The sequence below is a fragment of the Megalobrama amblycephala genome, linkage group LG1 (genome assembly GCF_018812025.1).
Source record: "Megalobrama amblycephala isolate DHTTF-2021 linkage group LG1, ASM1881202v1, whole genome shotgun sequence".
Taxonomy (NCBI): domain Eukaryota; kingdom Metazoa; phylum Chordata; class Actinopteri; order Cypriniformes; family Xenocyprididae; genus Megalobrama; species Megalobrama amblycephala.
This window is the reverse complement of record NC_063044.1, coordinates 56,341,929-56,367,671: the sequence shown is the minus strand read 5'-3', so window position 1 is coordinate 56,367,671 and position 25,743 is coordinate 56,341,929. Positions and strand designations below refer to the sequence as shown.

At 36.9% G+C, this 25,743-nt stretch overlaps 2 protein-coding genes across 5 annotated transcripts in view; one reads left to right on the top strand and one right to left on the bottom strand.

The window, feature by feature from the left end:
* The window catches only part of arhgdig (Rho GDP dissociation inhibitor (GDI) gamma), a 31,368-nt gene extending 13,151 nt beyond the window's left edge, over positions 1-18,217 (bottom strand). The window contains exons 1-2 of one of the 2 annotated variants that reach the window (XM_048203025.1): positions 18,085-18,217; positions 1,736-1,912 (exon numbers count right to left, since the gene is read on the bottom strand). In XM_048203025.1, coding sequence (XP_048058982.1) covers positions 1,736-1,907 — 172 coding nt within the window. In that variant the 5' untranslated portion in view covers positions 1,908-1,912; positions 18,085-18,217. Of the gene's footprint in view, positions 1-1,735; positions 1,913-10,994; positions 11,243-18,084 lie in introns of those variants that run through there. The other variant, XM_048203017.1, reaches the window with a different exon arrangement.
* An 89-nt stretch (positions 18,218-18,306) lies between these two features.
* On the top strand, positions 18,307-23,541 carry LOC125275772 (retinal cone rhodopsin-sensitive cGMP 3',5'-cyclic phosphodiesterase subunit gamma). 3 transcript variants are annotated; one of them, XM_048203046.1, is made up of 4 exons: positions 18,307-18,584; positions 22,242-22,628; positions 22,712-22,752; positions 22,887-23,541. In XM_048203046.1, the coding sequence occupies exons 2-4, from the start codon at positions 22,477-22,479 to the stop codon at positions 22,961-22,963; spliced, it is 270 nt and encodes an 89-aa protein (XP_048059003.1). In that variant the 5' UTR covers positions 18,307-18,584; positions 22,242-22,476; the 3' UTR covers positions 22,964-23,541. The 3 variants fall into 3 exon arrangements, with proteins under 3 accessions (XP_048059003.1, XP_048058995.1, XP_048059013.1); XM_048203038.1 differs by having other exon boundaries at positions 18,307-18,758; XM_048203056.1 differs by lacking the exon at positions 18,307-18,584 and adding an exon at positions 19,006-19,396.
* The last annotated feature ends 2,202 nt before the right edge of the window (positions 23,542-25,743 follow it).

Sequence of the window (25,743 nt, the reverse complement as noted above, 5' to 3'; positions counted from 1 at the left end):
AGAAACAAAGCTATTTCACTCAATAACTGAGTGAGAAATACAATAACAGATCTTATAATTAATGCAGCAGGACAGAATATCAAATGCAAATTATCCAGCGTTATGCAGTGAGTGGAATCATAATTCATGTTTTATGTTTCTCTAAACAACAAAGCAGTTCAAAGCCGTGCTCTTCTGACTAAGTGATAGGCACCTTCTCATTCTTTCTCTGAGTTAAGAGGATATTGTTTGGGGCTTTGAACCAAGACTGGATTCCCCCGGGGGATCTGAATCCGTCTAGACAGCAGGAGGAGAAGGGAGAGCCATCCCTGGAGAGATGAGCTACAGCTTTAACCATGAAGACAAGGCAATCTTCAGAAGATGAGATTCTTTGCAATATGCATTATTTGTGTGTATCTACATGAATGTGAGTTAAAATATCAATAAGATTCAACGAAGTTGTTCGGTGAAACTGATCCACTAAAAATGTCTTCAAATGCTCAGCCTGCATTTATTTGATCAAAAATACAGTAAAAACAGTAATATTATAAATATTGTTACAATTTAAAAGAACTGTTTTCTATTTTAATATATTTTAAAATGTAATTTATTCCTGTGATGGTAAAGCTGCATTTTCAGCATCATTACTCCAGTCTTCAGTGTCACATGGTCCTTCAGAAATCAATCTAATATGATGATTTTGTGCTCAAGAGACATTTACTATTATTATCAACGATGAATGTTGTCAATATTTTTGTGGAAACAGTTATACCTTTTTTCAGGATTCTTTTATGAACAGAACATTTAAAAAACAGCATTTATTTTAAATCTTTTGTAACATTACAAATGTCTTTAATGTCGTATTTGATGAATTTAAAGGATTAGTTCACTTTCAAATGAAAATGACCCCAAGCTCACCCTTAAGCCATCCTAGGTGTGTATGACTTTCTTCTTTCTGAATCGGAGATATGTAAATAAATATCCTGACACATCTGAGCTTTATAATGGCAGTGAGCGGGATCAACGAGTATGAGCTGAAGAAAGTCCTTCCATCCACATCCATCCATCATAAACATAAAGTGAAGCAATGCATTTGTGTAAAATAATTATCCATATTTAACAAGTTATGAAGTAAAATATCTAGCTTCCGCTTTCCATATTCAAGTTGCAAAGAAAAATCTCGCAGTTCAAAACTGCCGTGACGCCAGTTCCGTTTTTTTTTTCCGTAATTTGAATATGAAAGACGGTCTGGCGAAAGCTATTTTACTTCATAACTTGTTAAATATGGATATTTATTTTACACAAATGCATCGCTTCACTTCAGAAGGCCTTTATTAACCCCCTCGGAGCCGTGTGGAGTTTATGATGGATGGATGTGGATGGAAGAACTTTCTTCAACTCATACTCTTTGATCCCGCTCACTGCCATTGTAAAGCTTGGATGCGTCAGGATATTTATTAATATTTCTCAGATTGTGTTCATCAGAAAGAAGAAAGTCATATACACCTATAGGACGGCTTGAGGGTGAGTAAAGCTTGGGCTAATTTTCATTTCAAAGTGAACTAATCCTTTAATGTATTCTTGGTGAATAAAAGCATTAATTTCGTTCTTTTTTTTTTTTTTTTAAATAAACATTTGTAACAGTAGTGTATAAATTATATAAATTATAATATTAATATAATATAATATTATTAAATGGTGTGCACATGCAATAGGCGTGCTTCATTTTCCTGGATTTTTGTGAAGGTACACTAACCTGCCACCACAGGTCCAGAGCCCAGGAGGGTTTGCTTGTACTTGTTCAGGCTTTCATCATCCTTGTCCAGTTCCTGGATCTCCTGCAGGCTTTTTTGAGCCGGAGGCTGGTAGTTCAGATCTGGCTCATCTTCTTCCTCAACCACTGGTACGTCTTTTTCTTTGTCAGCCATTATGCCTGAGAAAAACAGGAATGAAGGGTTTTAGATAGGTTTAGTCATGGTCTTAAGCTCTATATAATCTTTTTCGGTTACTTCTCAGTAAGTTTGAAAGAACATTCATAGACATCTTTACATACAGATAGCAAGCTTACAATGATTTCATCAGATGTTATACTTAGGGCTATATACTTTTACCAACCTGAATTTAGGTGTAGTTAATGGTTATGAGATTATAACATTTCTGTGCTTGTCCTGACTTACTTGGATTAAAACTGACTAAAACTTTGCCTTTTTAATATTACTTAATAGTTTTTGGACCACATTTCTAGACTGGTTTTGAAAAGGATTTTAGCAGGCCAGTCACGATCAAGTTTGGAGCATCTGGTAAAAGCATAAAATGGCCAGATATTGAACTATTAGTGTAAAAATCTAGTGTGAAATCTATGACCTGTTAGACTACATGGTTTGTGATGTTCAGTGTGATTCTTTCCTGGTTCTACAGATGAGTAACTCTCTGATAAAAGACAGACTGAAGGTATTTTCTGCTATCTTTCCTCCTCTCACACATTGTTAAACACAAACCAATTCAGAATGGCTAACACTGCTAGAGAGAACAGATTTGAACATTTATCTCTTTTAAATTCAGAGTCATTTGTTGTAATCCTCATGTAGCGGAACAATACACTCATCTTCAACGCTGATAATTCCATTTCTATTCATCTCATTTGAGAGATGGTTTCTTACTAAATGCCTGCAGTCTGATAATATATATAGCAAAAAGAGTAACTGATGGTTTATGTACAGTAGCTGTTCCTGTTTAATTATAATAAGCCAGTCTGGATGTAGCAGATCTGTTAAAGGAATCATTGCTTTTATTAATTCAGCCACTTGTCAGAAACACTGCATTTCAGCATAACAGCTAATAATTACTGGGGAGCAGACAGCTGAGGTATTGCTCTCCAGAGAAAAAGAGGAAAATAAAGATCCAGAAAACTGCTTTCCATGTAGGAGGCCAACAACAGGGACAGCAATTTGTCATATGAATTAAGAGAGCTGAATCGTAATGTTCACATAACTCCCCTAGAGAAGCAGTCTTGTGGAAGTGTTGTACTGAAATATACTGCCAAATATGGTACAAAATTGTACCTAAAACTCTTAACCTTCAGAAAATATAAATTGTCAACCTCAGGAGGTGGAGCTCAATATTATATGGGCTGTTTTATTTTCTATTTAGGTTCTGAGGTTTGAGGTTTTTGCAACCCTGTTAGACAAGTCTGATAGTTTTTACTAAAATGTCACTTAAATATTATGATTGTGAATTAAAGTAATGGATACAGTTGAGAAAGTCTAGATCTTTGAGGAGAGAAAAGGTAAAAATGTATTTTATTTGTTTAAAACTAGCTAGTTTTCATGCTAGATGCTTTCATGTTTTCATTTTACGTTCGATAATAGTTTATCAAGCATGTCTTATAGTTCTCACACACAAAAAAACAAACAAACATGGGTTTTGTGCCTCTAAAAACGCTCACTGGACACCAAAGTGTACTGAATTCATGGGAAATGACAACTTCTAAATAATGACATCATTGCTTTCTCTAGTCTACAAGTGAAAATCCTTAGTGGGTGGATGTTCCTGAACACACACACACACGCACACAAAGACAGAGACACCCCCACCCATGTTGCCCCGGCTGATTTTATGTACAGTGTGTCGACGCTCTTCAGGCCAGCTCTGTCTCAGCAACCATGGAAACATGTTTACATCCTCCTCAATGATTATCAAGAGTAATGATGAACCTTTCTTACATTATGAAAGGAGAAGAAAAACCCTAAGTGCTGTAATGTGAAGGCAAATGGAATAATGGAAGGATGGGGCTATAAAATCTGATCTGATGGAATCAATAGGGTGTTTTCGAGGGTCACTCTCTAATACACCATTAGTTTTATAAGAGCGATTTTCACTCATAGTGTCTAATAAAAATATACCACCATCTCCTTTTGCATCAGATTGCGCTAGCTCAAGGACCATGACACTCATTTGCTGCTGCTGTATATAAAAATGGGTAGCCAATTTCCTCCAACAAAAAAGGTAGGAAAGTGTGGGAATGAATTCTGTATCTTCTCTACATCAGTTGAACCAACGGGAAAAAAACACTATCCAGGAAGACAATTTGAGGAAGGCCAAGTAGGTCAGATTATAGTTTATATGAGGAGGCTGCATGATTTATGCAATTTCCAGGTGCAAAATGCTGTTGAGACATACGGCGTACTCCAGCTGCAGAAGACAAAGTGAGCCAATTAACCTACTAATTACAGAGAAATAAACAATCTGAATGTGTACAGATGAAAGTGGTAATGAAGTGTGAGAAGGGAAATTTGGCTATGCATAAATGTGTATTAATCAACAGCCAACTCTTGTGCAAAATGGAAACGCCTAAACTGACTGCAGTGTTACGACACTTTACTCAAGTGTGGACACATTTTGCACACTGGTGTCCTTTGGACCAATATCCTGTGCATAATAAGGCTATTTAGTTAATTATCCCTGTGCAATTACAGTTTAAATATTGCTAAAAAATGCACACCAATTAAATATCTTGCACACTGAATGCACAAATCAAATCCCCCGAGCTGAAATTCACTATAGGGAAGCCTGGTCACACTGAATAAATGACTGGACTAATTGGGCAATTTAAAGCATATCCATGAGCCAAAGCCAAGATTCTCACTGCAAATTGCAAGCAAAATGAACTATGTAGTGAGGGATTGCAGTTAAGGATGGTTATAGATACATTTCAGGGCATGTATTCTGTATAATGATGAAGGCATCTCAAAAATGCAATGTGATCAGAATACATATTAAATCATTAAACATCACTGATGTCCTCTCAATGTCCACAAGCTAATGGCTAATCATAACGCAGTTGTCTTGTAAATGAACGGGCAAATTGGTAAAACATACACATTTTGTTTTTTAGTTGAAAATGGTGTTGTGTAAACAGCCCCTTGTACAACTGAGATCTTACAAATGTGAATTATTAGCCAACAATTCACCAAAACATAAAATAATTATGAATTGCCATGAGGTTGTGTTGGACCAGTCATCACTTTTTGTATTACAACCCACAAACTAAGAGGCTCTGCTCTAATGAACACTAGAGACATGCTCCCATTCTCACAGTGGCCACTAGTGAGAGGTCATTTTTATTATAAAAAGAAGAATGACAGTAATTACCCTTGCTCCGCTGTGTTAAATAGCAATAATATTACTGTGAAGAATCTGACAAGCTTTTTTAATTGGCTTCCCCGCCCTTCGGAGATATAATTTCGGAGTGAAATATGTGTGGTGCAGCATCTCGAGCTTCAAAGGCAACACGCTTTGGCCCTCTTTGATCAGTAGAAGCAGTTAAATGCCTGGCTACATTGTGATGGATAGCATGCTGGTTTTCATCTGATGGCGTGTTGCAGGTTTCAGTGCACAGCTAATGAGGTGGACTATGAACGAGCAAAGAGCGCTGATGAACTGCAGTCTCTCATATTAAACGCACAACAGCCATACCCAAATATTCAGTGGACCCTCAGCAGATGAATGGAAGGCCCACTAGGGTTTCTGAAGTCCATTCAATCCTCACTCTTCGAACATGAATTTAAGACCCTTGCAAAGGGTAATAAACCCCTGAGGGTCAAATGGTAAGTTTTACATGACAACAATGTACTAAATACTGAAACGTTTTTCCTTTGAGTTTTTTGCATATAGACGGCAACGTCGTCAAAATGCTCCGTTCACACGGATCCACGAAAACGACTAAGAACACTATTATGCATGCCAGGCCAGGCCATTAGTTGGCGATTAGAGTTGTCAGAAGTACCGACTTCGGTACTGAAATTTAAAAAATGTGACACTTTGAGCGCTGTTGAGCGGATATGTAAACACCTCTGATTGGCCATTGTGTTGACTGGTCCATGATGGAAGCCTGCTTTCAAACACTCCCGTGTGTATCTGTATAAGCGCTCAGTGAAGAGCATCATTGATAACTATTTACAACGTTTTTGACGCGTTGATCATTGAAGCTAATCACAGACATATCTTATGAGCACGTGAACACAATGGCCAATCAGAGGTGTTTACGAATCTGCTCAACAGTGCTCAAAGCTTTGACAACTCTATTGGTGATGTTAAGGCAGGAACACACCAAGCCGACTAAGTTTTCTCAGTGTGTTCCGCACCGTCGACTGAAGTTGGTCCTCGTCGGCTTTTTTTCGGCCGATTCGAAATGTTGAATCGCCGTCGGAGCTCGTCGGTCCGTCGGGCCATCTGACCATTCTGATTGGCTGTTCAGTTACTGCCACCTGCTGGTTCGGAAAGGCATTTCAACTCACGCAGGCGCAGAACTGACGTGCTACTCGGCCGTCGTCTGTTTAGCATTGGTTTGGTGTGTCAGGCCAACTTTGGACCCAGACGCTGCCGACGTGAGCCAACCCCGCAGTCTGCTTTCGTCGCCACTAGTTCGTCGGCGTCGGCTTGGTGTGTTCTGGCCTTTACTTTACTTTGTAAAGAAACGCTACGTGCCTATAGACTGAACATGTAATACGCATGCGTATGACGTCACCGTTTTCACACATAGTTTACACTGAGACGATAATGGCATCGTTTTTAAAAACTTGCACTTTCAATCCCATTTTCAAAAGTTTGTTTTCAGGCCCCCAAAACATCATTGTCATGTAAATGAAAGGCCGAAAAGCATAAAAAGTTTTTAGTTGAAAACAGTGTGTGGAAATGCCGAGATGCGCATAAATACTAAAAACGCGCATAAAATATTTGTTGATTAAGGTGGATAAATGTTTTATCTGATAAGAAAGCATTTACCGAATAAATCTCTCAATGCGCAACAAAAAAGTCATGTGACTTTGACTCAACAGAGGATGTGATTGGATAACTGGACTAACCAGTTGACCAATTTCATTGCACAGCATCTCAAATATTGGTTTGATCATTCTGAAATGCCTGAGCCAAGTCTGATATCAGAATGATGGTACAAGGACCTCGCAGAAGCGTCTTGTGATTGTGTTCTCAAACACCAGGTATCCAAACGCATAACATGACAGCGTTTATTGCGTCTGCATGCTCTGAGATGGGTCATTTATGATGTAGGGAGAAAAGGCCAGTTTCTTTCCCAATTGCAGCAACTTCCATTTTTATTACAGATATTTTGCGCTAATTTCCCAGTAAGTGATGAATTTGTTCTCTTGAACACATGGGATGGAAACTACTGACTGTTGTTGATTCATTTATGTGTCAAAGTATGGCAAGTCACAGTAAAAAAAAAATTGTCAGAATATCTTGCCTGCACTTATGAGCTCAGTTTGCTCTAAAATGAAAGGCAATTCAGCAGCTGCTTTAACTTAACTCCCTGTATATATTAACACTTTAAATTTAACTGCTCTGCAACCCTCACATCCTCCACTTTCTCAACTACTTTGACACCGTCAAAGTCTCTGCTAATCAAACTGAGAGCAGAGTCAAGAGTGATTCATATCAGTAAACTCTGATCCTTTAAGTCAGTGACAAACACAAACCACAGCAGGCCGGAAATCTGCACAATTCAACGGTTTTACAGACAGAACGCCTCAAGCCATTTGACACTGTCACAGAAGGTTTTGGCTGTATTATATTGAAACAATGCAGCAGGAATACATTGATTCTAATCTAGAATATGGTCGAACACAAAGATTAAATATTCACTAAATGATTTCAAAGAAAAATGAGAGGAAATTCAATTAATAAAGCAGGCCCAGACAAAATCTACAGACTTTCTGCACTGATTTTGGGGGAAAATCTGTGAAGTGTATTAGGATAAATAAATAATATAATTATAATATAATATAATTTATTTATTTATATATATATATATATATATATATATATATATATATATATATATATATATATATATATATATATATGAAGACTTCAGATGCAAAAGCCTCTAAGTGCCGTCTGAAATTTTCTTCTAAAATGAGCATTTTTATCAAGCTCGTATGTTTAGGTTCAGTAATTTCACTTTAACGGCAATTAATAGGTCCTTTTCATTGCCATTAAAGTGAAATAACTTAACATAAATGTACAAGCTTGATAAAAATGCTCATTTTAGAAGAAAATTTCAGATGGCACTTAGAGGCTTTTGCATCTGAAGTCTTCATATATATATATATATATATACACACACACACACACACACTAGACAATTATCTGCTGAAAGAATAACCAATAAGCCAAAATATATGTAATATAAATAACAAAAATACATTTAAAATTGTTGGCAAGTGGATGCACAATTTAGGGGAAAAAATCTAATTGGAATTTTTCTGATAAAAATTGTGACAGCGATTTAAAATTAGATTTTTCAAGAGGTCCAGATTTGCTTATTTAGTTCTGCACAATTAGGCTTAATATTTGAATTTGATTATATATCAATATAACAATGAAATAATAATTATTAATATTCCTTTATTATTATTATTCCTACATAAAAATGAACAAAAATACATACAAATTTAAAAAAATAACTATTGTAATACTATTTTTCTGTAAAATGAAACATTAAGAATTTAATAAAAGTAATGATAATAATATTATTTAATAAAATTACAATAATAAAATGTATAGCTTTCTTAATTTCTTTGCCTTTAATTGTTAAACCATTTTGAAGAAATTAAAAAAAAATCTTTCTTTCTTTCTTTTTTATGGGAAGATGGTTAAGCCAAAAAAATTAAAACATAAAATATAAAAAGTGTAAAATATAAAACAGTACTACTATCTGTAACTGAAAACATAACCAATACAACAAAATATTTAATATATTTAAATATGATCAAAAACTAAAAAAAAAATGTATAAAACCATTAAAATAAGCATTAGTACACATAAAAGTTGGGGACATATTCAGGATTCAGAGTTCTCAGGATCAGTAATCAGACAGCAGCTGCAATGTGAAACAACAGAGTTGAACACCTGACTGCAAGCAGTGCAATGATGCATGTGATCCTCCTCATTCATATGGCCTTTCCCTACAGGGAGCACAAACACGTCAGCTTTTTTAAATCTCAGTTTCTCCTACATGCAATCTAATTGATTTACTCCTTTAAACATGTGTCAGGTCTCTGACATGCAGCCATCCATCACAGCACAGCACAGCAGCAGCTGAGGCTCAATGAGTCGTGATGCAGCTCTGCCGGGCCACAGGGGGTCTCAGTGTGTCAGCACCTGCAGTCCAACAGAGAGAGAGCTGAGAAACCTGTGCACCGGTCCGTCCCTTGGAGCCCGGGTTTGTGGGCCTTCTCTAAACACCATTGATTCCACTGGAATCACCTTGCCTCAAACTACTCTGGCTTTGTTCACACTGCACACAAATCTGGTTTGGTTTTCAAATCCGATCTTACTATCCACACTATTTATCTGTTTGTTTATACAGTGCTTGTTTTATACGTCTAACACTCACGATCTTCCTACGAATCCACACTTTCGCACAGGAACGCTGCTTTGACTGTCGGGAAGAAGTCTGCAGTGGAGTTCGCATCAGTGCGCGCTCGGCAAAAATGCATATCAATCGACCGCAAAGGGGGTGCACATGAGCACACCTCTGAATCCTAAAATGACAAATGGGACACCCTATGGTCTCATGGACTTCACAATCATGTCCACACAGCGGGCATTTTAAGTCTACAAGAGCATATGAAGTGTGCCATTAAGGACAGGGCTATTGTCTGGTGTATCAATATTAGGCTAAGGCACATTCCAAAACATCAGATTTTGACCGAATTTCAAAGCACATATGGATTTAATATGAATCGGGTTTGTAAACTTGTTTTGTTTTAGTTGTTTTGACATTCAGACTTGACAAAAAAACGAAACAGATTTGAGTCAAATACAAAGTTTATCCAACAGTCTTTTGACAATTCGTAACTTTTTTACATTTTGCTAAACTGGAATCCGTATGAATTTGTACGATTTCATTTGTACGCTTTCATACAACCTTCTGTTCATGCTTACTTTTTGTTTTACTGTGAATCATACGTTTTCCTACGAATCATGTCATACAAATTTGTACGCAATTCCAACTTTGTAAAACGCCTCATGAGGTTCAGGTCGGGATTGGTTGGTTAGCATGTTTCCATTAGCCCCTGTTGGTACATGTTGTAACTACACCATACAGTTGCAATTTTTTTAATAGTAAATGTTTTACCAGTGGCAGATTTGTTTTTTGGGGTGCTTAAATTTAAGTTGAATTGACTATATATTTATACGTTTCCTGTCTCTTGAGTGACTAGTCAGGTGACTGCCTCAAAACACCTGCAAAACTGAACACCCGTGAGCAAAATCACATACTTCCGGGGGGCTCTGCGTCATCCAGGCAACTGCCATTGAGATTAATGGGAATGTTCATGGAGAAGCCACATACTGTATAGGAATCTGAGATAGCAATGTCAATGTAACCCACCCCACTCATTCTCTTCTTTACACATAAAAGTAGGTTTCATTTGTCATACATCATTACTTCCAAGATTTCAAAGTGAAACGGAGACACTAAGAGAAAGGAAGACACAAATAAAGAGGTAAAGTGGGAGTGAGCAACACTGGATTGATGTCAGTAAGCAGCAGCTCTGCAGAGTGAAGCCCTGAATCAACAACATCTGTGACATGTAATTACAAGCAACATGATGATCACACACACAAAGCAATGTTGTGAGAGCAACAACCAATCGATCAATACATATCGATCAATCCAACTTCGCTTGTTTTAACTGCATCACATGCAAACTATAAAAATGTCTACCCACAAAGGAAGTCATCACCTAAAATGACCATTCAGTATGACTTCAGTTTGAAATGTAAATAGGTTTTAGGATACATTGCAACTTATAAACACCATTCACATCAAGCTTCAAACTACTTCAGCTGAAGGTTTAGGGCTGGTCTATTAGATCATCTGAGGTCTTTCTGAAGAGTTTAAACAGCATACATTCAAGTTAATTTTAGTACCTCATTTTCAACTTTTCAACATTTTTATCTCATAATAGACAACATAAATGCATCCTCACCTCTGTAGCAAACTGTTAACCAGAGCAGTTCAAGAAACTGTCCACCAAATTCACAAACATCCAAGCCCAACATTGTGAGTAAGCTCTTTTCCACAAGGTTTCCCACAAAAAAAAAATCAGGGGGAAAAAAAATCAAGAAAGCACACCTCCTGTGGTACAGAAAAATCTGTTTCTAAAACACATACATATATATATAAAAAAAGAATTCACAGCAGCATCCTTTCTACCGCCACTAAAAAAAACAAGATACAGAATCACTGGGTGTGGGTTGGATAGAGAGAGAGAGAGAGAGAGAGAGAGCGTGAGTGAGAGAGAGAGGGAGAGAGACAGAGACAGAGAGATAGTAGAAAGACAGTACGTAAGAGAAAGAGAAAGAAAGTAAGGGAGTGAACAAATGCACAAATGATCTGTGCTTAATCCGCGTTGGAAGACCGGCTGTGGCTGAAGTGTTGGCAATGAGGCGGTAATGTGGGAACGGTATTCCAGTCTGCAGACGCTATTGATTCCACCGGCATGAGAAGCAAACCCTCCGCCTCAGTTCAGCACGCCTCCCAACCCCATCACTCATTAGACAGGAGACTGCGATGATCTCATCCTCTTCCTCACACACACACACACACACACACACACACACAGTATCCTTTCCCCTCTGTTCTCTTTATTCCCTGTTCTATTTCTCTGTCTTCACATTTCTGCTCTCTAGAGACACTTATTATTCTTACCATCCCCCATTTTATATCAACTATCACATTGTTTCCCCTTTCATCTCCCCCCCCTCTCTCTCTCTCTCTCTCTTTCTCTCACTCTCTCTTTCAGGGGCAACATGCTGTTTTTTTTCCCCTCTGGTCGAAGATGACTTTCTTTCAGTTTGTAGTTCTCCAGCATGTCGTTCTGTCATCTCTCCCAGGGGTCATGGACCTGTCAGAGGTTACACTGGGCGTGCCTCTGCATTTCACACGGCCTTGATGCTCTGTTGTTGGTAGCGTCTTGCTGAGGGGTGCTGCAATGCTGAAGCCTTTTTCAAGAGACTTGTAAGGACAATGGTTTATGTGTGCCAACCCATTACAGCATCTCACTGCATGTCTGGTGCAAAGCTATGACACAAACAGCACATCATCTGATGTGTGAACTAGGTAAAGACACACTGGATTGCATCTGAAGTAGTATTTATATTTAGTATAATGAAGCAATAAGCCTTTGTGTGGCTTTGTTACTATTGGAGAACTCAGAAAACAGCAATATAAAAAATACCAAGGTTACAAAAAGTTTGATTTAAGGCCCATCACACCAAGGACAACAACTATAAGTTAATAATCGTTCTAAGTGTATGAGAATAGTGAAGTCCACACAACAATAATTATAACGACAAAGAGGATCACAATATCATTGTAATAACTTTCAGAATTATTTTTTTTTCAGTTGCTGAATGATAAAATCATTGACAGCCAATCAGAATCCATCCTACTTCAAAGAGCTTGAGCATTTAAAGTGGCAGAAGCGTCTCGCTGCAGCCTGCGGTGGATATCCGCTCACATCCAAGTGTGATGTCAGAAGCCACGCCCATGTCCAAATACGTCACATTCTCATAAGCGTGATTCCCCCCCCCCAAAACCAGTTCAGCAGAAACTCTGCCCTGCAGGTGATTCTTAAAATGTTAGTTCACCCAAAAATGACATTTCTGTCATTAATTACCCTCATGTTGTTCCAAACCAGTAAGACCTTCGTTCTTCTTCGGAACACAAATTAAAATATTTTTGATGAAATACGAGTTGTTGTTTTTTTTTTACATCCCATAGAAAATAACAAAATTACCATATTCAAGGTCCAGAAAAATAGTAAAGACATTGTTACCCTCATGCGGTGTTCGGGTCATTTTGACCCAGAGATTTTTTTTTCAGAAAATACTAGTTAATGTTATCGCATTGGACTGAAACTTCGTGACTTTGTTCACACAGGTCATAACTATTTAAAAAAAATTTTTGGTGATAATTTTCATACTTTTGGGGGGAGGGGGGTGGGGTTTCACCTTGTCACACTTGTGGTGTTACCAGTCAAAAATGACTGGCTTTACAAAAAATTGCTTATAAATCTCTCATTATGCTATATTATCACCAGATATTGGATTCAATCTTTTTGTCAACTTGTTTTCTTTCATTTAGGACTGGTTTTGTATTTCTTTTTCCATCTGATTAATCGTAGGCCTCATTTATCTGAGAGTAGGCACCTCAGTTTTTGAGTGAAAAAAGTTTTTTTGTGGATAATTTTGTCAATTTTAGAAACAATATGAAAAATAATTGCATTGTTTATCATACAAGTGTGCTTTAATGTTTAAGCAGGAAATGTGTTTTGAAATATTTTTATTTTGGTTTTTATTTATCACCAAAAGGCATAAATTTGTTGAATAAAGTCATTATTTTTGTTTTGTTTTTGCACACAAAAAGTATCGCTTCATAACATTAAAGGGATAGTTCACCCAAAAATGAAAATTTGATGTTTATCTGCTTACCTCCAGCGCATCCAAGATGTAGGTGACTTTTTTTCTTCAGTAGAACACAAATGATGGTTTTTAACTCCAACCGTTTCCGTCTGTCAGTCAAATAATGGGAGTGAACGGGAAATCAAACAATAAGAGTCGAAAAAACATGCACAGACAAGTCTAAATTAAACCCTGCGGCTCGTGACGACACAATGATGTCCTAAGACACGAAACGATCGGTTTGTGCGAGAAACCGAACAGTATTTATGTCATTTTTTACCTCTAATACACCACTATGTCCAACTGCATTCAGCACTCACTTAGTGAGGTCTGATCGCGCTCTGACAATGATAATTGTCAAAAAAATGATATAAATACTGTTCGGTTTATCGCACAAACCGATCATTTCTTGTCTTAGGACATCAATGTGTCGTCACGAGCTGCAGGGTTTAATATGGATTTGTCTATGCAAGTTTTTTCGACTCTTATTGATCGATTCCCATTCACTCCCATTATTTGACTGACAGACGGCAGCGGTTGCAGTTAAAAATCATCATTTGTGTTCTACTGAAGAAAAAAAAGTCACCTACATCTTGGATGCGCTGGGGGTAAGCAGATGAACATCAAATTTTCATTTTTGGGTGAACTATCCCTTTAAGGTTGAACCACTGTAGTCATGTTGACTATTTTAACGATGTCTTTACTATTTCTCTGGATCTTGAATTTGGTAATTTCTTTGCTTTTTATGGGAGATAAAAACCTCTCGGATTTCATCATCATAAATATCTTAATTTGTGTTCCGAAGATGAACGAAGGTCTCACGGGTTTGGAACGACATCAGTAATTAATGACAGAAATTTCATTTTTGGGTGAACTAACCCAAAAATGAAAATGATTTTATTGGTCTATACCAAACACTGATCCCTAAACCTACCCGTCACTGTAACTTTAACCAATGAAATTAGCTGCAGGATGGGATTCTGGTGAAGTGGTTTGGAGGAAAAAAAAAAAAAAAATCACGCTTCCTCATTAACTTTGAAACAGGAAGAAGCATTGAGAAGACTTAACCCTCAAACCTAATTCTTTTTCAGTCACTTCTTATGTTTCTCTTGTTATGACAGACCACACTGAAACCCACTCAAAACTTACAAGCCTAAAAACTTACATACTGAAACCTACCTAAAACCTACCCTTATGCCTGAAACCCATGCAAAACCTGCCTAAAAACCCTTTCAATCAGAAACCTACATACAACAAATTGGGTTTCCGGGGCAGAATGGGGATGGGGAGTCACAAGGTGACGTATTGGACACGGGCGTGGCTTCTGACGTCACACTTGGATGTGGGCGGGGGCCAGCACAGGATGCAGCGAACCTTACTTGGCGGATGCTTATAATAAAAATAACTTTTTTGTGCATTGGTGGGGATGCTAATATAGGTGTTGTTTAGATGGGTCTTTAAATTTAAATTTTATTGGTCACACACGCAACCACAAACAGTACGACATGCAGTGAAATGCTTTTTACAACTCACCATACATAAAATTTTTAAAAAAAGTATTAAAATGTAAAAAAAAAAAAGTGTAGAAAACACACAAAAAAGATAATAACGTAATGATTTATTAGTAATGATAATCAAAATTTTTAAAAAAAAAGATCATAATCACAAAACTGCATTAGTTAAACTGTAGACAGTTACGTTTGCTAAGCAATGTTGTAATCTGGCGCAATAATATAAAATGTGCTGTGCTTTTATATACATTTTAAAACAGCTATAGAATGTGGCACATCCAATCAGAATTTAAAGTCTATCCATTTTAGAAATTAGGTTTACTTTGCACAAAGGCAACATTACAAGTACTTACAAGTATCATAATCATAGGAAGTTAATTATTCATTCTTGTGCACAGCCAAAGGAAACTAGTATGTGCAGATTGACATGTCAAAAGAGCATATGAAGACGGCATGAGACTGAAGTGTCAGTGCAAAAGCAAAAATATAATACAAACATCTGCTAACTGCAGCATTCAACCAATATGTTATTTAAAAAAAAAAATCATGAATTTTAACTCAAACTCATAATTTAATTAAAATAATTTAATCAAAATAACTTCTACCTCATGCAGTGACATCTCTTTTCTGATGACATGTTTACTGATGGAACAGCCTGTCACTCACATGACATCACAGCAATAGCAAACCACAACCATCCAATCAATTCCTAATGGACAAAATCAAGTCCCGCCTACATTTCTTCTAGTTCAGGAAGCAGTTTCACTCAGATATATGTCACAAAAGGGAAGAAAAACTATCGCAACTTCCATCTCATTCCGACTTTAAGTATCTTTTTTGTTCTCCATTTAAACTGATTCCTTTGAATTAAAAATTGAGATATTAAAGAGATCTCACTTGTGGTTATTCTATCTGACTTTGTAGGTTTCACATTGGTCAGCTAGCGCAATCTGGGATTCGAGTTTAGACTGACTGACAGTTGTTAAAAATCAAGCAGCTCTGAAATGGGATTTGACAGATTACATAATAGATCTATCAAACTACACTAAGCTGAGAGTACAAGACCACTGCTATCTGGCAGCCTGTGATTTCCAATGAAACTTACAAGGAGAAAACAGACAAATAAAAAATCATAAAAGACTAATGATCAAGTGATGCACGAACACATTTTTGACAAAGAAACATCTCTACTTATGATCTGCATGACTGGAAACTGTTGCACAAACAGGAAGTAACAAGAGCAGTCTTCTAAATCCAACCACAGTTGGTCTAGATCAGTGGCATTCTTTTGACAATATGAAGCTTGTCGTCTGTTGTCTGAATGTGCTCTCAAATTGGGTCTCAACAAAGTAAAATAAATTGAAACAACCATAAAATCACATTGGTGTAGTTCTGAATGGTTCCTCTTGAGGCTTGTACGAAATCGCAGTTCACTAGCGATTCAGCTCTGCTCCACTACTTCAGGAAGTTCAGCACAAGCCTAGGCCTGAACAACAAACACCCAAGAAGGAAGTGAAAGGCTGTCTTGATCAATACACAAAGATCTTGTTTATCGAGGTCTGCCAGTTAATATACACAGTTTCCTTTTTAGGGTTCTGTCAGGCATTGTGATATTTTGGCTGCTTCTCCAGTGACTGCACTTGTTTATTTGTGCAGAGAAAAACAGCGTTAGCTGTTGAAAGAACTAAAAGAAAACCTCGAAAGTTTTCATCTCTTCAAAAATCATTTCCACACTAGCTTTTATGGGCTATTAATCAGCACAGTGATGCACCTTGACGTATGTCTTCTACTGCTCTCATCAATATGAGGCTAAAAGGCATCGCAAGAATTTTCCAATCATTTCACAGCCCCTTAAACCATGTCAAGGCAAAACGAGCTTTCAGAAAAAAAGAAAATCATATCTGAATTCTCCAGAGGCTGCAATAAAATAGCAATACACCTTCTCGTGCTGATTAAACCATATCAGTTTGGCTATAAAGACACTCAACACCACCATCATATTTAGTGCCTGCTATGCGAGTGTGTAAAAGATTTTTTTTTTTTTTTCAGAGCAAGGGCATTGTGAGACAGTTAGAGGTGCTACTGAATGACAGGAAAAAGGATTGAATGGCGACAGAGAATAATAGCGATTCACCAACACTTTAAATCAACTTTCTCATCCATGCACAAGTAAAATTACCCATGGTCTAATACTCAAATAGCAACAAGAGATATTTAGGACAATTTAAATGAAATAAAATACGGTGAAATATTGATATGTCCTAGTGATGTGGCAACTTTTTTAATACACAGCTTTCTGGAATACTTGATTCTGTTTGTTCAACTGTAACATTCAGAGCTCAGATATTTCTGAAAAGTGAAGCTAATAAAATAATTTCAACTAAAATGAACATTTCCTGTCCATGCAGCATAACAAGTAGTAGGATATTGTACAAAATAAACCCCTTTAAGTTGATACATCCATTATACAGACCATTATTTCTTATGTAACATGTAAAAGTCTTTTGAATTGTTCGTTCTGCTCAATATTCATGCTTATAAAGTGATAAAGGATGCCAGTAAGGTGTTTGACACATGCAGGAGCCAGTCAGAACAGGATCTCAGTTTGGTCTTTCGTTAAAAGAGGATGTGGTTACATACGACTTTGCCAAAAAAGTACATCAAAAGTTAGAGGATGGGGCTAATACTGTCTTTGTGGCATAAGTGAGATTTTTAATGCACCAAATTATAATCAAAAACCAGATATTAATATCATTCTGTAGCACATTGCCTATTCCTGTCAAATTAATTCATACATTTTACTGTGTGAATTGAAATCTTGAGAATTAATCAAGTTTAAATCTGCATGTAACCTACTACAGTTCAAGACAGTGTTCCCATATCAGAATGTCATTCAAAAAATGAAAATGAAAATAACAAAGATCACGTATATAAGCCTTAAATCCAAAAAAAAAAAAAAAAACGTTTTGCCAACGTTAAAAAATATCAGTATGCATCTTGTTTCCATTGTCTACATCTTTGCATCATGCCTACAGCGAAACAAATCGTTTCTAACACGGAAAACAAAGTTAGATAGTGAAGTAATAAAGTAAAAGTGTCTTACCGCCTTGTCTCGTCTTGCAGAACTGCAGATGCGGATGTTCAAGAGTTTTCAGATCATGTGTGTACCAGGAAATAGAGTTTACCAATCACAACTCAACGCCTCACACTAACACAGCTGTTGAAAGAAACACCAGCCAAGTGTACTTAAAATTGTTTTACGGTTTTGTAAACTTCGCTATTTATGTTTGTAGCTACTTGCAAAAGAATATCACATTGCTAAAAATGGCAAAATTATGTAAAATGTCAAAATAGTTTGACAGGACACGCATGAGTGAGCGTTACAGCACTCTCTGTTTGTTGCACGTGCTGCAAAGCAAGCAACTGCAACGTTAGCATAGTCAATCTGATACTGTGTAATCAAACTGATTTACAACTATTTACAACTATTTATGTACAACTATGCTGTATTGGCCGTATCAAGATATTAATGACATGCTGCATAGGAACTCGTTAAAATGACAGAGCAGTGTCAATGTACAGTGTGCAGCAGCGTCTCAGCAGGTATCTGGGTCACCACAATATGAGCTCCTATACATGCCTTGTGCTCAAACTCCTCTGCTAAAATAGGCTATTTATGACATCTTTGTCTCAACATGTCTGTAAATTCCTCGACAGGATTTTCTGCGTTTCTGTTAAACAATGCCTGCTGCAAATAGCTGCGCTCATTCTGCTGTAGTGAGTAACATGACTCAAATTCAAAACGTCAAGTAACGTTAAATGTGACTTTAATACAATTTGAAGGCAATTTAATTTAATACTAAATGAATAAATATCTTAATATATGCCTAATATATGTACAAAAGCTGTATGTTAAATGTATAAAGTTATAAGTTTTGCAATTATGTATAAATTATGATTAGCATGTAGGCTACATTTGTTGCTCCCTTTAATGTGTTGGATGTGTAGCAGTTGCATACCTGGACAAAATCGGTCAGTTATTGCATTAGACTTTGTTTTATTAACGTTTGGCCATATACTTTGTTGTAGCATTCAACATTTGTGTTTTATGATTTTTATGCGTGTAGTATTTGCATAAGTCGATTGGTAGATCCTGGTTTTGCTGGAGTTGCATTAAAGTAGAAGAGGGATGAAGGGATTCTGTGTGGAGAAGGAATGCTGAAGAAGTTGCCTCAGGCCACAGATTTTATCACTCGGTCAAACCTGTTTTTGTTCTCTAGAAAAGTGGTTCTCAATCGTTTGAATTCCATGTCCTCTCATTGACCAATACAATATTCAAAGCTTTTTTGCACAAACCAGTTATATGTTACAGTGGTCAAAACCATCTTGAGTGAGATCTCAACTGTGTATATGATGTAAGTTTACCTGTTATAGTATACCTTGATTTAAAAAAAAAAAAAAAAAAGGTTTTAGCATTTTAATTAAGTTAAAGTTAAAAAATAAGTAAACTTTGGGCCCCTTATGAGATTGCTGCAGTGCCCAAGGAAGTCGACCGGAAGTTGAAGTCGGCCGCGTGCCGCCATCTTGTAGCAGAACTTCACTTGCGTTAGCCATCCCATTGACTCCCATTCATTTTGGCGTCACTTTGACAGCACATAACTTTACATCTGAGGCGTTTAAAGACTCAATTTGTCCATTATTTATTTCTAAAGATACACGACAATGTATAAAGGGCTCCATTACCTTCTATGTTACATTATGGCCCGTAGAAACAGTTTTTGTAAAAATAGGCTAACGATTGCGTCATAACCACTCGACTCTCTGTCGCACAGTAGAGAATTTACCGTACAGACAGGAGGAGAAGCTCGCAGGCAATAGTATGCATTAACTTAATATGGCGTACTGGCGTTACATTTTAAAATACTATACAAAATAATTAATCAGAATAATTACTCCTGCTCACTCACGCCAAAGAACTCCCCGCTCAAGCTCGCCATCTCTGCAAGATTAACGATGGCAGTTTGCACGCACAGCTACTAGAAGATTTACATCTGTCAGACAGGGTGCTGACGTCATCAAGCTTAGTTTGAGTCTGCGCGTCAGAAACGGAAGTGCTAAAAATCGCTAAAAATGGGCTTCACTTGTCTCAATTGAGTTCCAATGGGGTCGCTGTGTCCATTTCTTTTACTGTCTATGGATTGCTGAGGCCCTTGTGCTTTATCAAACAAGTTCACTTCATCAGCTTTTATTAAGATTCTTACCACCCCCTTCTGTTTAAAAGCTGAATTACATTTTCCTAGCAGGATTGGTGTTTAAAGGGTTAGTTCACCCCAAAATGAAAATTCTGTCATTAATTACTCACCCTCATGTCGTTCATCTTTGGAACACAAATTAAGATATTTTTGATAAAATCTGATGGCTCAGTGAGGCCTACATTGACAGCAAGATAAATAACACTTTCAGATGCCCAGAAAGCTACTAAAAACACATTTAAAACAGTTCATGTGACTACAGTGGTTCAGTGGTGTTATGAAGCGACGAGAATAGTTTTTGTGCACCAAAAGACAAAAAACAAAATAACTTTATTCAATAATATGTGATGGGTGATTTCAAAACACTGCTTCATGAAGCTTAGAAGCTTTACAACTCTTTTGTTTCGAATCAGTGGTTCAGAGCGTGTATCAAATTGCCAAAGTCACGTGATTTCAGTAAACGAGGCTTTGTGACATCATAAGCGTTTCGAATTTTCAATGGTTCACCACTGGGGGGCGTGACTTTGGCAGTTTGATTCAAAACAAAACATTCATAAAGAGCCATCGGATTTTATCAAAAATATCTTAATTTGTGTTCTGAAGATGAACGAAGGTCTTACGGGTGTGGAACGGCATGAGGGTGAGTAATTAATGACTGAATTTTCATTTTTGGGTGAACTAACCCTTTAATGTCTGTCTGTGTTATTTCATCTTTTTTAAACATTGTTTATGTGTATTTATAAAAGTGTATGTATGGTTACTGACTGCTGCTACTACTAATAATCCTTACGCACATAAATCATTTTTAACAGTAAAATAAAAAGAACAGAAATACTATCAGGTACTGATTTGAGACCAAGGTAAGTTTTGTGCCATTGCCACAGAAGGCTCTCTACAGATCTCCGAAATACACTTTAGCAGCTCCATGATATTACAGATAATCCATGCCTGCAGGGAATGGCGGGTAATTCAGAGAGAAGTTAACTTTCAAAGAGACTCAGATCATGCTGTGAACTGGAAATGGAGGACTTTGAAGTCTCTTTTTCTTTAAACTGTCCATAAAAGTCTTTTTATTGTTGTATCAGTTCATGTGCAATCAGAAAAGCCTGCATGAGATGATATTTTACCTGTTGGCCTGAATTCCACTTCTCTTAAAGAAGCAGGTGTTCTTTCTCAATTGTATTAAAGCTCTCAGCCACATGACTCTCATATCCCAGTTTTACATTTGACATCTGTCTCTGCTTGACAAGAGCTTCTTAATGGTGCTCACTGGTCAATATCACTCACAATGCCAGGGACTTAACTTTAAGTGAATTAGTCTTTTAACATAGCTTACGCCACACTGAACGTCAGCAGCCCTGTTCCATATTAAGTGTAGATAATACTGTTGTCTTTCTCACTTTAATGTTGATATCTTGTGTTAAATACGGCCACAATAACCATTTCAAAATTAGTTATTTTTGTATTTTATATAGATGGATAGATAGATAGATAGATAGATAGATAGATAAACGATTTTAAAATAATTTAACAGTAAGTTAAACTTCACGAGATGAAGTTAAAAACAGATTTTTCAGTGTCATTGTTCTATTTATGCTACTTTTAACATAATAAAAGTCATTGTTTGTTTATTCTCAACTTTCTTCATTATTTCCTGAGGAAAGTCAATGAATGATGGTGTTTGCAGATATCTGAAAGTTCTTTGACATAAGAGAAATGTGCAATTGTTGATTTTTTAAAAGTAAAATTACTATGTATGCCAACTCACTTCTTTGAAACACATCTTTCTTGCTTATATAGTCATTTAAGGTAATGTCATTATCAAAGTTGTTGACATGCTTGAATTCCTTAAGTATGCATAAGATCTTGTTGTCATTCATTTCCTCTACATATGCCATAAATGAAACACACGTTCACCATAACCCATGACAGACTCTCCAGGTGTACTGAAGTATGCGAGTTGACCATTTAGAAAGATTTCTCAATGAAGGCCAGTTTGTGTTTTCAGAATCCAAGAAGTAATCCCAGCCATTTGCCCGAGTTGACCTGGAACGGATTGCCGCTGTGTGACTGCGACAATCTGTCAGGCTTTGTTGTTGACCCACTGACGCAAACACGGACCAGTCTGAGTGTATTTAAGCCGACTTTCCTCGACCACAAGGAGAGAGATTGACACTCACTGAGAAGACATCTACAAACACTACAGCCCACATCATTTTTTTGGAAACACAGAGCTGTACGAGATGAGCTCGGGAAATGGCTGCGACAGTTTCAGTGACTCGCCCATGAGCCCAAAAAGAGTAGGACCAACAACACCCAGAAGAGGACCCCCTAAATTCAAACAGAGAATGACAAGACAATTCAAAAGCAAACCTCCCAAGAAGGGGGTCAAAGGGTGAGTAGACAACATTTAAATCTACTTGATCTATTAGGAAATACACTTCATTTTGTGATCAATTTCTTCTCTCTTTTCATTAGATTTGGAGATGAGATCCCAGGAATGGAGGGTCTTGGCACTGGTGAGTACAGCCCTTGGAACGTAGCTTTTGTAGTGTTCAAATTACTGTGTTGCGTTATGCTAAACCCATTACTCTTGCAAACTGATTTTTTTTTTTCTCACTGTGCTTCATCTGCCAACTTCTTTCATGCACAGACATCACTGTGGTGTGTCCATGGGAAGCGTTTAGCCATCTGGAGTTGCACGAGCTCGCCCAGTATGGGATTATTTGAGACGGACTACAGGAAGATGCGTCACCTGGACTTTAGTTGACTCGACTCCACCTCTAGATCCCAAATGAGGGAAGCTGCAAACGGACACTTGCACCATTGCCTTTATTATACTTTGTTGCAAACAGCTGAGTTGTACAGCCCACCAACCTACGAATGCACGATACATGTAATATAGTGGCTATTGGGATGCAGGAGGAATTCGGTTTATGATGTTTTATAGGATGATATAAAGGTGACATGCCTTTTGATAGAAGAAATAATGTGGAATATGATTTCAATCAAAGTTTATTTTCTACTGCACATTCCCAAATTCCTCACTCTGTGGCACCACCTGCCAAGTTATCTCTGAAATGTTTTTATTTGTGCTAGTCCTATATTTTGGCCTTTTTTTCTTTTTTTTAGTAGATTCACTCTGAGAGGAGAGGCCTTATTAGCTGTTCACATCACTTCATCTGTCGTATGGTGTTGATGCCTTAGACTTGTAATGTAGCAAATTTAGTTCTCATGTTTGGCTTAATTAAAAAAACCTTAATTTGTATTGTTAAATATGTTAAAATAAAGATTTGGTGCAGACTGTTTGAATTAAGTACTATTTATGAACAAGAAATGTGGAAATTCAGCATGGAAATTCATTGCTGCAAAAAATCATATGACTCCTACTGACCTTGTTAATGAATAGCAGTTCACAAGAACTCGGACTCCTCTGCCATCAAATTGCTTTCTTCAAATTCATTTATGTAGTCTCGTTTCTCATTTTTCTAAATCACTTCTTCATAAGGATTAACAGTGTAAAACATAATCAGTACTAAATTACATTTGATATGCATTACAATTCAAAGACTGACGAGGTCGTTATCAATTTTAACAAAGGAAGTCAACACAAAAGGTTAGAATCATAAAAGTGTGTTGTTTTTTTTACATATAGGCATAGGCTATGTTTATGTTTAACAGCCTTTTCAAGCGTTTTAGTAGGGTAACCATGAATGCTAGATAATTTGCGCTAAATGTATGAGGTAACCATAGCACTTTGACCGCTTGTATATCAAAAGTAGCCTAGGCCTATATGTAGTGTAATAATAATGTAACACGTTCTTTTAGATTTACATACGCCTATACCACAGATCTATCTATACAAATCGTCAGTGAGTTGTTCAAAAACATTTACAAAGTTATGAAAAAAAATATTCCAGTAATGTTATGTTTAATAATGTTCTCAAAACGTTAGCACAAAAATTTTATTTAGGCCATACATCATTCATGGAACGTTTTTTCTTTTATTTAGCATTTTTAAATGTTACTGCTTGTTTAGAAATGTACCATTCCAATAATGGAACATTCAGAAATAAAGGTAGCAAAATAAAAAAGTTCTAATAAACGGATAGTTCCGGCTCTTTATTCTGATTGGTTGAGCCGCGTTCGAAGCCGTTGTAAAATTCCCGAGAACAAACAGCTGACCACATTACATAAGTTTCGCTGCGCCACTGAATGTGTGTGTTGTTGCGTCTGTCTTAGCAACGTAAACATATGTTTGTTCTCTATTGATTTTGTTCACTGAAGCCTACTGTATTATGTAGAAGAGTATTGTGAGAGAGATATCGAGTGACCGAGTGTATTACCTGCATTCAGATTTAGCATTTTCCTTCAGGTCAGTCCTATGTTCATAATAAAAATTCATTTTAATGTCCGCTGCGATCTTGTCCTTTTAACATTTAATGGGATTTCCTGTGCCCTGCTGACACTGACAGCGCTAGTCAAAACATTTGCGTCTTGTTCCATGTTCACAACAAGTTTCAATATAAATGTCTGAGTCATAAACGTATCTTCTGTTGCTGTTCACGGTCAGGGACTATTTTATCCAGTCGAAGGAAGCCTTTTAATGATTTTACTTCAAGAAAGTTGCATAGATACATATTTTTTGGCTTTAATATTTGTATTGGTTGGTAACCGTTTTATATAAGCCCCGTGAAGCCGTGGTTTACAGTGAATTTATAATAGTTAAGGGGCGTTGTTACCCCCTTAGCTGTTATAAATTCACTGTAAACCACGGCTTCACTGGGTTTTTTGCTTTAATAGAATATTTTTTGTTACCTGGGTATTTGGGTTGCTAAGACAAGAATTATAGAGTAAATTAAATGACAGAAATGATTATATATAGCCTATACCAACTGAAAGTCACTGAATAAAAATAAGCTAATAAATGTTACCCTAATTTAAGATAAATAGGGGGGAGTAAAAAATGTAAGTTGACCGAATGCTCCAGACAGATGTATTTTGGCACCTATTGATTTGAGAGGATTAAGAAAAGGAGATTTAGACTCGCTCTAAATGGATTAGGACACACTGAACTTAACCCTCAGGCACCCACACCGCATATGGACACATTTAATGCTCTATGCTGAATTGTGTTTGTTTTTAACGGAGCATGATCAAATTAAAATTAATGTCTATGGATGGTTACAATTTACTGCTGTTAAACACACTACCCAAATGACCTCACTCACTAATGATTCAGCAGCATTCAGATACACTTACACAAGTATAAATTATGTAAATTATTTAATTATATTCCAGATATGATGTAATTACATTAGCCCTTTCTCCCAGGCTCAGAGAGATCACTGTGTGGATTTAGCTGCACATGACAGCAGTGATTATAATAAACACAGGGCGGATCAACATGGGATTCATACATGAAAACTTAAATGAGATCCTTGCAGCATTACTCACAGAATTCCATTTTGCACATGTCCACACCTTACACCATTTTTTAGACACCTCAC

Excerpts from the sequence above, each read along its gene's own strand:
- LOC125275772 (XM_048203046.1), top strand. The coding sequence starts at position 22,477 with ATGAGCTCGGGAAATGGCTGCGACAGTTTCAGTGACTCGCCCATGAGC. Across the intron at positions 22,629-22,711 it reads CCCAAGAAGGGGGTCAAAGG|ATTTGGAGATGAGATCCCAG; the intron begins GTGAGTAGACAA and ends TCTTTTCATTAG. Across the intron at positions 22,753-22,886 it reads AATGGAGGGTCTTGGCACTG|ACATCACTGTGGTGTGTCCA; the intron begins GTGAGTACAGCC and ends TTTCATGCACAG.